Genomic DNA, 12473 nt, shown 5'->3' with positions numbered 1-12473 from the left:
GACCGCAGGTCGGTATGTTTACTATTGCCTCCTCTTTATCATTTGCTTCTTGCCCCCTGGGTTGCCGGGTGGGAGATAACTCCACACCAAAACTAATTATGGCTGTCTATTCAGGCTCCGGAGGCTGAATGGTCTACTCCCGCTCCCGTGTTCCCATTTACCTGGGACACTTCCACACTGCTGTTGCCACTTTACGTAAAGATTGAAGCCTTATCTTACATTGCTGCTGCTGCTGCTGCTGCTGCTGCTGCTGCTGCTGTCCGAACAGCTGTGGATGAGTTGAGTGCTCTCAGTATTTGGCCGAAATTGAAATTCTGAAATCCTGTTTCGATCCAATCCAATCATGAATGTGAGTGAGAGAACTGATCAGCATTGCTTCAAGTAGACCATCCCATTCCTTGACCTACTTCACCGTTCAGTGAGATTCGGGCTGACATACAACCTCAACGGCACCTTTCTGTGCTGGCCCATACTCTTTAATTCCCTCAATAACCAAGAATCTCTTGATCCCAGTCTTAGATACGCTGACTGACTGACTGAGCATTATTATACATTCCAAAGATTTTTAGCCCTCAAAGAAATTTCTCCTTCCAGCCTCTCTAAATATGGCTAACCCTGTAAATGTTTGTAGGGGGTTTGGATGTTGGGTGTTTTGCTTATTTTACAGAAAACGCAACCGCTCCAGTCAAGCTGCAAGCGGAGAGGCAAGTCTATGCAACTGTGGGAACAAATTTAAGTGTTTTGTGTTGGGGTTTGTGGGGTTGTATAAAGAGTTACAAGGGAATGGGCAGTGGGAACGAGGTGAGACTCGATGGGGATGGAGGTCCTGCCATGTTTGGCTGTTTCCCCTCTCACTGAGATGCGGTTGGTCCTTCCCGCTGATGTTGGGATGTTTGTGTTTTAGGTACTGGTGCTTTTGGCACAGCCACTGGGGGCCTGTTTGGTCAGCCGCAGCAGCAGCCTAGCACAGGCCTGTTTGGGAGCAAACCCTTTGGACTGGCCACCACCACACAGAGCACCGGCTTCGGTTTCGGCACAACCAACACCCTGGGTCAGCCCAACACCAGCAGCATGGTAAGACATCCACAATGCCAAGCAACCCCGAGATGCTACTTTGGGACATATGTACATTCACTCCAGCCCTTTCCCCTACACAAGATGAAAGAGGGAAAATGAGAGAAGTTGCATACACCGGCCTTGCATTCCCTTGAAAAATAATTGTGGTATCTAATTAAGAAAATTTAAAAATTTGAGATCAAACTATTTCCTGTGGTGGAGTGTGCCTCAGACAAGTGGCAGGGCCTTCAACCTGAGGAAACACTTCCTCTCACTGAAGAGAGTAGAAATTGGGCCAAGTCCTGGAATTAGTGAAAACCTGAGTAGGAAATGCTCAACAGGATTGTTTCATGTCAATAATCGTGCAGTCGAATAGAACTGTGAGGGAAAACAGGGCCTCAGCGAGGCACACCCAGACTGGGGAAGAGGAGCAGCAAGTTATTTCAGACTGTTCATGGGTTTGACTACCAAGATGGGTAGATTTGAAACAAACAAGAACAGTGTTAAATGGGAGGCAATGGCCTGGCGGTATTATCGCTGAATTATGAATTCTGAGACCCAGCTAATGTTCTGGGGACCTAGGTTTGAATACTGTCCTGGCAGATGGTGGAATTTGAATTCAATTTTTTTTTAAAATCTGGAATTAAGTGTCTACTGATGACCCCCTCAATCCCATGCCTCTGTATTTTGGGCAATAGCTTACCGTGTGGAACCTTATCAAACACCTTCCTGAAACCCATATACACCACATCAACCACTTTACCCTCCTCCATCTGTTTGGTCAAAGAACTCAATAAAGTTTCAGAGGCACGACCTACCCTTCTCAAAACCGTGCTGACTATTTCTAATCAGCGTGTTCCTCTCCAGATGATTATAAATCCTAACTTGTATAACCCTTTCCAGCACTTTACCCACAACTGAAGTAAAGCTCACTGGTCTGTAATGACCTGGGTTGTCTCCACTTCCTGCTTGAACAAGGGGACAACACATGCTCTCCCTTCATCTTCTGGCACTATTCCTGTTGACAATGACGACATAAAGATCAAAGCCAAAGGCTCTGAAGTCTTTATCCCTGGCTTCCCAGAGAATCCTAGGATAAATTCCATCTGGCCCAGAGGACTTATTTAATTTCACACTTTCCAAAATTGCTAACGCCTCCTTGTGAGCCTCTATCCCATCTAGTCTAGTAGCCTGTATCTCAGTATTCTCCTTGACAGCATTGTCTTTTTCCAGTGTGAATACTTATTTTATAAAAATCCATTTAGCGCTTCCCCTATCTAATCTGACTCCACGCATTACTTCCCACGATCTTGATTGGCCCTAAGCTTACACTAGTCATTCTTTTATTCCTGATATTCCTATAGAAAGCTTTGGGGGTTTTCATTGCTCCTATCCACCAAAGACTTCTTGTGTCCCCTACTGGCTGCTCTTAGCTCTCTCTTTAGGTCTTTCCTGGCTAACTATAACTCTCAAGTGCCCTAAACTGAGCCTTCATACCTCATCTTAACATAAGCCGCTGCCTTCCTCTTGACAAGAGATTCAACTTTGTTAGTAAACCACAGCTCCCTTGCTCAATAACTTCCTCACTGCCTGGCTGATACATACTTATCAAGCTCCACATTTCAATTCTGCCCATCCCCTGCAATTTCCTTCCCCATCCTATGCATTCTAAAGAGTCTGAGATGTACAGCATGGAAACAGACCCTTTGGTCCAACCCGTCCACGCCAACCAGATATCCCAACCCAATCTAGTCCCACCTGCCAGCACCTGGCCCATATCCCTCCAAACTCTTCCTATTCACATACCCATCCAAATGCATTTTAAATGTTGCAATTGTACCAGCCTCCACCACATCCTCTGGCAGCTCATTCCATACACGCACCACCCTCTGTGTGAAAACGTTGCTCCTTGGGTCTCTTTTATATCTTTCCCCTCTCACCCTAAACCGATGCCCTCTAGTTCTGGACTCCCCCACCCCAGAGAAAAGACTTTGCCTATTTATCCTATCCATGCCCCTCATGATTTTATAAACCTCTATAAGGTCACCCCCTCAGCCTCTGACGGTCCAGCGAAAACAGCCCCAGCCTATTCAACCTCTCCTATATCTCAAATCCTGTGACCCATCCAACATTCTTAAATCTTTTCTGAACCCTTTCAAGTTTCATGACACCTTTCCGATAGGAAGGAGACCAGAGTTGCGTGCAAAATTCCAACAGTGGCCTAATCGATGTCCTGTACAGCCGCAACATGACCCCTCAACTCCTACTCAATACTCTGACCAATAAAGGAAAGCATACCAAGCATCGCCTTCACTATCCTATCTATCTGTGATTCCACTTTCAAGGAGCTATGACCGTGCACTCCAAGGTCTCTTTGTTCAGCAACACTCTGTCGGACCTTACCATTAAATGTATAAGTTTTGCTAAGATTTGCTTCCCCAAAATGCAGCACCTTGCAATTACAGGAATTAAACTCCATCTGCCACTTCTCAGCCCATTGGCCCAACTGTCAAGATCCCATTGTAATCTGAGGTAACCCTCCTCACTGTCCACTGCACCTGCAATTTGGGTGTCATCTGCAAATCTACTAACTATACCTCGTATACTCGCATCCAAATCATTTATATAAATGATGAAAAGCAGTGGACCCTGCACCGATCCTTGTGGCACTCCACTGGTCACAGGCCTCCAGTCTGAAAAACAACCCTCCACCACCACCCTCTGTCTTCTACCTTTGAGCCAGTTCTGTATCCACATGGCTAGTTCTCCCTGTGTTCCGTGAGATCTAACCTTGCTAATCAGTCTCCCATGGGGAACCTTGTCGAGCGCCTTGCTGAAGTCCATATAGATCACATCTACTGCTCTGCCTTCATCAATCCTCTTTGTTACTTCTTCAAAAAACTCAATCAAGTTTGTGAGACATGATTTCCCACGCACAAAGCCGTGTTGACTATCCCGAATCAGTCCTTGCCTTTCCAAATACACATACATCCTCTTGCCTAATTGCATCATAATTGCCTTTCCCCAGCTGTAACTCTTATCCTGCAGCATATACCCATCCCTTTCCATATCTAAAGTAAACAGAACTGAATTGTGATTGCTATCACCAAAGTGCTTGCCTACTTCCAAATCTAATAACCTGCTGGGTTCGTTACCCAGTACCAAGTCCAATGTGGCCTTTCCCCTTGTTGGCTTATCTACATACTGTGTCAGGAAACCCTCCTGCACACACTGGACTAAAACTGACCCATCTAAAGTACGTGAATTATTGTATTCCCAGTCAATATCTGGGAAATTGAAGTTCCGCGTAAAAACTACCCTGTCACTCTTGCTCGTGTCAAACATCTTTGCTATCCTATCCTCTAAATCTCTGGAACTATTTGGAGGCCTATAGAAAACTCCCAGCAGGATGACCTCTCCTTTCCTGTTTCTAACCTCAGCCTATACTACTTCAGTAGACAAGTCCTCAAACATCCTTTCTATCACTGTAATACTGTCCTTGACTAATAATGCCGCCATCACCCCCCTCCCAAAAAAAACATCTTCGTGATTCTTATTGCAACATCTAAATCCTGGAACCTGCAACAACCATTCCTGTCCCTGCTCTATCCATGTCTCTGAAATGGCCACAACATCGAAGTCCCAGGTACCACCCCATGCTGCAAGGTCACCCACCTTATTCCGGATGCTCCTGGCGTTGAAGTAGACACACTTCAAACCAGCGCCTTGTTTGCAGGTGCCTGCTTACAGCCTTGAAACCTTATTTCAGACGACCTACTCTACAGCTCCCGGACACTTGAAATACAATTTAGATTCCCATCCCCCTAGTGAATTGGTTTAAACCCTCCCAAAGATATTGTTACCCCTCTGCCCTCTGGTTCAGGTGAAGACCATCCTGTTTGTAGAGGACCCAGCCACGCCAGCAAGGACAGCAAACCAGAGATGATAATTGTTTGCTCTAGCTCTAAGCTTCCATCCTAGCTCCCTGCATTTCTGCCTTCAGTCCTCATCCTTTTTCCTGCCTATGTCGTTGGTGCCTATATGGGCCATGACATGGGGCTGCTCCCCCTCCCCTCAAGGATCCCAAAAACACAATCAGATACATCACGAATCCCTGGCACCTGGGAGGCAGCACACCAACCGTGACACTCTTCTGTTCCCACAGAACCTCCTGTCTGTCCCCACACTATGGAGTTTCCAATGACTAATGCTCTGCTCCTCTTCCCCCTTCCCCTCTGAGGAACAGGCACAGACTCTGTGCCAGAGACCTGTTCCCCATTGCTTATCCCTGGTTATCCGTAGACCCCCACCACCACCAACAGCATCCAAAGTGGTATACTTATTGCTGAGGGGCATGGCCACGGGGTCCCTGCACTGCCTGCCGGTTCCCTTTCTGTCCCCTGACAGTAACCCATTTACCTTTATCTTTTACCTGAGGTGTGACTACCTCCCTGTAACTCCTCTCAATAACCCTCTCTGCCTCCCCAATGATCCATAGTGATCCAGCTCCAGCTCTCGTTCCCTCATACGGAGGAGCTGGAGTTGGATTCCTGCAGATGTAGTCAGCAGGGACACCAGTGGTGACCCTTCCCTCCCACATTCTGCAGGAGGAACATTTAGCTGCCCTAACCTCCATTCCCACTGTTCTCAATTCCCAACGAGACTGCTGAAAACTTTTAAAAGAACATAAAAATTAGTGACCTTACCAATCCAGCGCACAGAACCTTTTTTTTTGGTTAGAGGAGGAGGATGGGTGGGAGACATACCTGAGAAATATTTCAGGTAACACAACCACCCAAATGTCTACCTTCACTTACTCAGCAATCCCGCGCCCGCTCCTGCTCAGTGTGCCCTCCGCCTGTACATGAGGTAAATTGTTATACTTTAAGTTTACCTTCCCGTCAGGCCCCTAGTCCTCGCTGTTCCTCCTCCCACTGCAACCTTTGTCAAAATCCACAAGGAATGTGGTTGCCTGTTAACTGTCCTCTGGGCAGTTACGGATGGGCAATAAATGTTGCCCAGCCAGCGACTCCCTCATCCCGTGAAAGAATTTTTAAAAAAACAAAATTGCTGACAGATCTTCTGTGTTTGTGCAGCATCAATGCAGGAAAAAAAAACAGCATTGAAGTTTCAAGTCCAGTGACCCTTCTTCAGAGCTGTCTCTTTGACCCTCCTTATTATGATTACAATTGGTCATCCAACTCAGCCTATTCCTGCTTTCCTTCCATATCCCGACTCAGGCGACTGACTGTGTGGAGTTTGCACGTTCTCCCCGTGTCTGCGTGGGTTTCCTCCGGGTGCTCCGGTTTCCTCCCACAGTCCAAAGATGTGCGGGTCAGGTGAATTGGCCATGCTAAATTGCCCGTAGTGTTAGGTAAGGGGTAATGTAGGGGTATGGGTGGGTTTCGCTTCGGCGGGTCGGTGTGGACTTGTTGGGCCGAAGGGCCTGTTTCCACACTGTAAATCTAATCTAATCTAAATCCTTTGATCCCTTGAGCCCAAATGTGATCTCTACCTCTTGGAAATTATACAATGTTTTGACCTCACTGCATTCTGTGGCAGGAAATTCCACAGGCCCATCACTCTGTTGGAGATGTTTCTCCTTGTCTCGGTCCTTAGACTGTGACCCCTGGTTCTGGGCTTTCCCACCAACAGGAATGTCCTTCCTGCATTTACCCCTGTTAGAATTTGAGGTTTCTAAGATTCCCCTGATTCTACAGAACTCCAGTGAACATAATCCAAACTGATTCAACTTCTCCTCATATGTCAGTCCTACCAGCTGAGAAGTCAGTCTGGTTAGTCTTCACTGCACTCCCTCTCTTGCCTTCCTCAGATAAGGAGACTACAACTGCATCCAGAATTCCACCTGCGATCTCATCAAGGCCCTGTATAATTGCAGCAAGATATCCGTGCTCCTGCACTCGAATCATCTCACTATAAAAGCCAATGTACCATATGCGTTCTTCACTTCCTGCAGCCCTGCAATGCTTACCTTCAGTGATTGATGTACAATGAGATCTGGGTGTCTTTGTACATTTCTCTCTCAACTTATAGCCATTCAGATAATCTGCTTTTCTCTTTTTACCACAAAGTTGATAACCTCCTTCATCCCATCATAATTGCATCTGCTGTGTATTTTCCCACTTGGTTAGCTTGTCGAATTGCACTGAAGCATCCTCATCATAACTCCCCCTCCTAGCTTTGTGGCATCTGCAAATTTTGAGATGCGACATTTAGTTCCCTTATCCAAATTGGTAATATATTATTGTGTATAGCTGTGGCACTGGTAAAGCTCCCTGCAGTACCCCACTAGTCACTGCCTGCCTGTGAAAGAGGACCTGATCATTCCCACTTCACCTCGGCATTTACCCTGTCAAGTCCATTCTGATTCTTGTACATTTCAATAAGATTAACACTCCATTCTTCTAAACTCCAATGTATACACCCTGGAACCAATCTTGTGAATTTAATCTGCACCCTCCCTCCTGACTTCATATCTTCCCTAAAGAGTGGTGCCCAGAACAGTGAGCAGTACTCCAGGTGAAGACAAACCTGTGTTTATATGGATTCTTCATCATTTCCTTGCTTTTGTAATCTGTTTCTATTTATAAAGCTCAGTTATGTTTTACCATTTGATCACTCAGTCCTGACACCACCAGGTGCCTCTGCTCTCTCTGTCTCGCAGTTGTTTTTTCCTACCAAAGCATTTCACTTCAACTTCTCTATATTAAATGTAATCCGCTGCTTATTGACACCGTGCAGCAGCTGCCTGTGCCTACAGCTCACCAGCTGCCCTTCAAAGTCAACACAGTAAAGGCCCCTTGACACCATTCCCATCTAACACTCCTGGGTTAGGAACAGCACAGAGTCAAACATGGAGTAAAGCTTACTTTCCCTTTAAACTGAAAGTAATGTTCCCTCAACACTGTCCCCATCAAACCCTCCTGGGATAGGGATAACAGGGGTTAAAATACATAAGGTTTTTTTTTCTACTCGCTTGTACTAGAAGCAAAGTCCCCTCAAGACCATCCCCATCAAACATTCCCAAAGCAGGGGCAGCAAGGGGTTAAACTACAAAATCAAGCTCCCTCAACTCTTTCAGGAAGTCTGACATACTAATTGTGGAGCAGCCCCTGCTGAGGCACTGGATTGAAATCAAACAAATTAAGTCGAATGGAAATGGCAGAGCAAAACAGAAATTAACTTAAATAAAAATGATGGAATCTGGGCCGATGATGCAGCCCAGCTGCTGCAGTGCCCAGTGGTTTCAAATGGCTTTGACTGTGCCAGTGAGCACAGCCTGCTCCCTCTCCAGGAACACCCAGGCGTAGACACTACCACTAAACAGGGCCAGACAGTCAGAAATCATGAGCCCCTCTGGCCCACGGCCTGGATCTTTTGCTGGCCATCTTGGCCAGGCCCAGGAGCAGAGGCACAAAGAGGCCTAGAGAAGGTTCATTAGGGTGATCCCTGTGATGGGGAGGGATTGTCTTATGAGCAAAGGCTAAACCGGTTTGGATCCAACTCAGTGGAGTTTAGAAGGATGAGGTGATTTCATTGTAACATTAGAATTCTAAGGAGACTTAACAGGGTCAGTGCTGAGAGGATGTTTCCCTCGTGGGAGAGTGTCGAGCCAGAGGACACAGTCTGAGAATAAAGGGGCAGCAATTTCAGACTGAGGTGAGGAGGAATTTCTCCTGATGGTTGGGAATCTTTGGAACACCTCACCACAGAAAGCTGTGGGGCAGAATCCTTGTGTTTAAGGCTGAACTGTGTTCTTGACCAGCTGGAGAATCAAGGGTTATAGGGATAAGGGCAGAAGAGTGGACATGAGTGATGGCTCAGCCAGGATCGAGGGGTCGAATGGTTTAGTCCTGTTCCTATTTCTTATGGTCTAGCTCCCTCAGAACCAGGACTGATAGCCCAAGAATCTAAGACCCTACCTCTTGTTGGGCTGCTGGGACAGATCCAGCAGGCTAACTGATCTCCTCATGTGCCATAACCATTCTGTAAAGTGCATTCGGCAAGTCTAGATTGATGAAAAGCTTTGTGGATGTGCAAGTTCTTTCTGAACTCTAACCTGACCCTCTGCTCACCACAGAGTTTATTCGGAACTGCCCCGGTCTCTCAGTCAGGAGGGATTTTTGGAACCAACACCAACACCAGCACCGGGAATGCATTTGGCGCAGGGGGTGGTCTCTTTGGCAATACCAATGCTGCTTTCACCAACGTCAACAATGTAAGTTCCAAGTTGTTGTGGACCACAGACCTTTTGTGATGTTCGGCAGCTGGGTTTGACTCCTGGCTGTCCAAGAGGGAATAGGGATGGGTTCAGTCTCCCTTGTATCCCACAGGGATCATTAACATTCACAAACGTTAAAGTCAAAAGACCATAAAGTATTGAACTGAAAAGCAACAATGTTATGTTAAATTATATGGAGCATTGGCTAAGCCATACTTGGAATACCAGGCAATGTTTGGATCTTAATAAAGAGTCGCTGATGAAGGTGAGTTCAGGATTCATATGGAGAATATCAGAACTGAGGTTAAACTATTAAATAATTGAACAGGTTGTGGTTCCTTTGTTGTTGTTTCAGAAACAAGATGTTGATTTTAGGGAAGAAAACTGAGATAGCTCTTTGAAATTATGTGAGGGCTTCAGTTGGATAGATGCAGAGATATTTCCAATTATCATGGAGACCTGAACCCAGGGCCATCAATGTAAGGTGTTTGCAATCAATCCAATTGGGAATTTGAGAGAAACACCATCAGTGTGATGGGAATGCAGCAACGTCACTAGAGGGAATGGTTAAGTTAGGTCAATGTGGGGCAGGGCTTTGAGGGTTTGATAAACACTGATATACCGGTTGGGCACGGGTTGGAGGATTATGAAATGGCATCAATCCCATTTGTGAGGATGGAGATGAGCGAGTGTTACTATCTCTGGAACCTAGGGGTTCATGTGTGGTGGAGCTGAAATTAATGTGCATTTCCCGCATTAAAATGGAGTGGTGTTCCACAGCTGGGAGAAGAACTGACCATATTTTCCCACTCTCTTATCTTCCACAGACCCTGTTTGCTAACAAACCTGCTGGATTTGGAACTGCTACAACGAGTGCTTCTGCCTTCGGCACAGCTGGTGCTGGCCTGTTCGGTAACAAACCGAACCTGACTATTGGAGCCAACGCCAATACTTCCAACTTTGGTATGTGAGAATGTTGCCACTCCCTCCCTAATGGCATCATGGGCATCCCACCACCACAAGGGCTGCAGCAGCTCACTTCCATCATCTTAAAGGCTTTTCAGGATGAGGAAAAGCAGGAATACAAAGATGTAGCATGAGTAGGCCACTTTGTCCTTTTGAGTTCTCTGCCAGTTTGTAAGATCACTGCTCATTTGATATGACCTCAATTCCCCTTTTCTGCCTGAAGCCCACAACTACTACTTGATCATAAGCCTGTCTAAGTCTGTTCCCTCTGCTGTTTATCAAGTTAATTGGCTCAAGTTGAGGCAGGCTATCTGTTCCCAACACAGATGGTTTCTAGTGAAGTAGCCTGCATTCTCCACTTCCAGGGAGTGTGGTCGAGGTGGCAGTGTCCAGACTCAGACAAATAACTTCACAACTAAAAATGGTGACGTAACAAAACTCCAAGATGATCGATACCAAATTTGGGGAAGTGCAAAGTTCTTGGGAGATTTGTGGAAGAGAAGGTTATGGAGATAGGGAAGAGGAAAGCTGTGGATGGATTTGTAAATCAGGTTTGTTTTGTTTCCTTGAGTGAACTGACGTAGGTTGGTGATCGCTGGTGATTTTGGAGAGGGAGGAGGAGTGAGGTGGTGATAGATTCAAATGAGAGAGAACAGTTTAATGGGAGCCAGATGGGAAGATGGAATCAGTTTGAGGGTGCAGGAGGAGGGTCTTTTGTGTTCTGAGCCCATCTTATCCAAAAGACTTGAAGCAAGACAGGTGAGAGAGATTTAAGGTTAAGATGGGGGAGCTTTGGAAGAGAGACAAACAGAATTTGCTAGTGAAACTGGCAGATTTGAAAAGTCGGTGGACTCCATGTTAATTCTACTTTCTCCCCACTGCCAGACCTGCTGAGTTTCACCAGCAATTTGTTTTTGTTTCAAATCTCCAGCATCCACGTTTTTGTTTGTTTCTAGAACCTGGGTGTGGTTTAGTCCAGTGGACAGAAGGAAAGCAGGGAAATGGCAGGAGCAGCTGATGGGATTTTTTTCCAATTCATTCATGGGAGATGGCTGTCGTTGGCTAGGCAGCATTCATTACCCCATCGCTAATTGCCTTGAACTGAGTGGCTTCCACAATTATTTCAGGGGCCGCTCAGTCAACCCCATTGCTGTGGGTCTGAAGTCCCCAGTCGGCCAGCAGAGCTAAAGATGGCAGATTTCTTTCCCTAAGGCCCTGCCAATAAACCAGATCAGTTTAAGGCTATTGTAAAAACAGAAATTTTCAGGAAAAGCTCAGCAGGTCTGGCAGCATCTATGGAGAGAAATTGAGCTAATGTTTCGGGTCCTGTGACCCTGCCTCAGAACCGGAGAAGGGGATCTCAGGACCTGAAACATTAACTCTGATTTCTCTCCATTGATGCTGCCAGACCTGCTGAGCTTTTCCAGCAACTTGTATTCTTGTTTAGAACATAGAAAAATACAGCGCAGTACAGGCCCTTCGGCCCTCTGTTGCGCCAATCCAAGCCCACTTAACCTACACTAGCCCACTATCCTCCATATGTCTATCCAATGCAAAGTTTTATGACAACTGATTTGTTTCACAGGATGCATTATTAGGATTAACTATTTTACTTTCAGATATATTACTTGAATTTAAATTCCACTTGGTGATAGTTTTTCAAGGGAAGCCACAGGAGTCATCGAGATGTACAGCACGGAAACAGACCCTTCGGTCCAACCTGTCCATGCCGACCAAATAACCCAACCCAATCTAGTCCCACCTGCCAGCACCCGGCCCATATCCCTCCAAACCCTCCTTATTCATAAACCCATCCAAATGCCTCTTAAATGTTGCAATTGTACCAGCCTCCACCACGTCCTCTGGCAGCTCATTCCATACACGTACCACCCTCTGTGTGAAAAAGTTGCCCCTTTGGTCTCTTTTATATCTTTCCACTCTCACCCTAAACCTATGCCCTCTGGTTCTGCACTCCCCAACCCCAGGGAAAAGACTTTGTCTATTAACCCTTTCCATGTCCCTCATAATTTTGTAAACCTCAATAAAGTCATCCCTCAGCCTCTGATGCTCCAGGGAAAACAGCCCCAGCCTGTTCAGCCTCTCCCTATAGCTTAAATCCTCCAACCCTGGCAACATCCTTGTAAATCTTTTCTGAACCCTTGCAAGTTTCACAACATCTTTCCGATAGGAAGGAGACCAGAATTGCACG

General features: G+C 46.2%; 1 protein-coding gene across 2 annotated transcripts in view; it reads left to right on the top strand.

Annotated features, from left to right (window-relative positions):
* nup98 (nucleoporin 98 and 96 precursor) overlaps positions 1-12473 on the top strand; it is an 81267-nt gene that overhangs the window by 21056 nt on the left and 47738 nt on the right. For both annotated transcript variants that reach the window (XM_060826380.1, XM_060826378.1), the window contains 3 exons: positions 905-1074; positions 9158-9295; positions 10126-10261. In XM_060826380.1, coding sequence (XP_060682363.1) covers positions 905-1074; positions 9158-9295; positions 10126-10261 — 444 coding nt within the window. The remainder of the gene's footprint in view (positions 1-904; positions 1075-9157; positions 9296-10125; positions 10262-12473) is intronic.

This window comes from Hemiscyllium ocellatum, chromosome 6, assembly GCF_020745735.1.
Source record: "Hemiscyllium ocellatum isolate sHemOce1 chromosome 6, sHemOce1.pat.X.cur, whole genome shotgun sequence".
NCBI classification, from domain to species: Eukaryota; Metazoa; Chordata; class Chondrichthyes; order Orectolobiformes; family Hemiscylliidae; genus Hemiscyllium; species Hemiscyllium ocellatum.
This window is presented reverse-complemented; position numbering and strand designations above follow the sequence as displayed.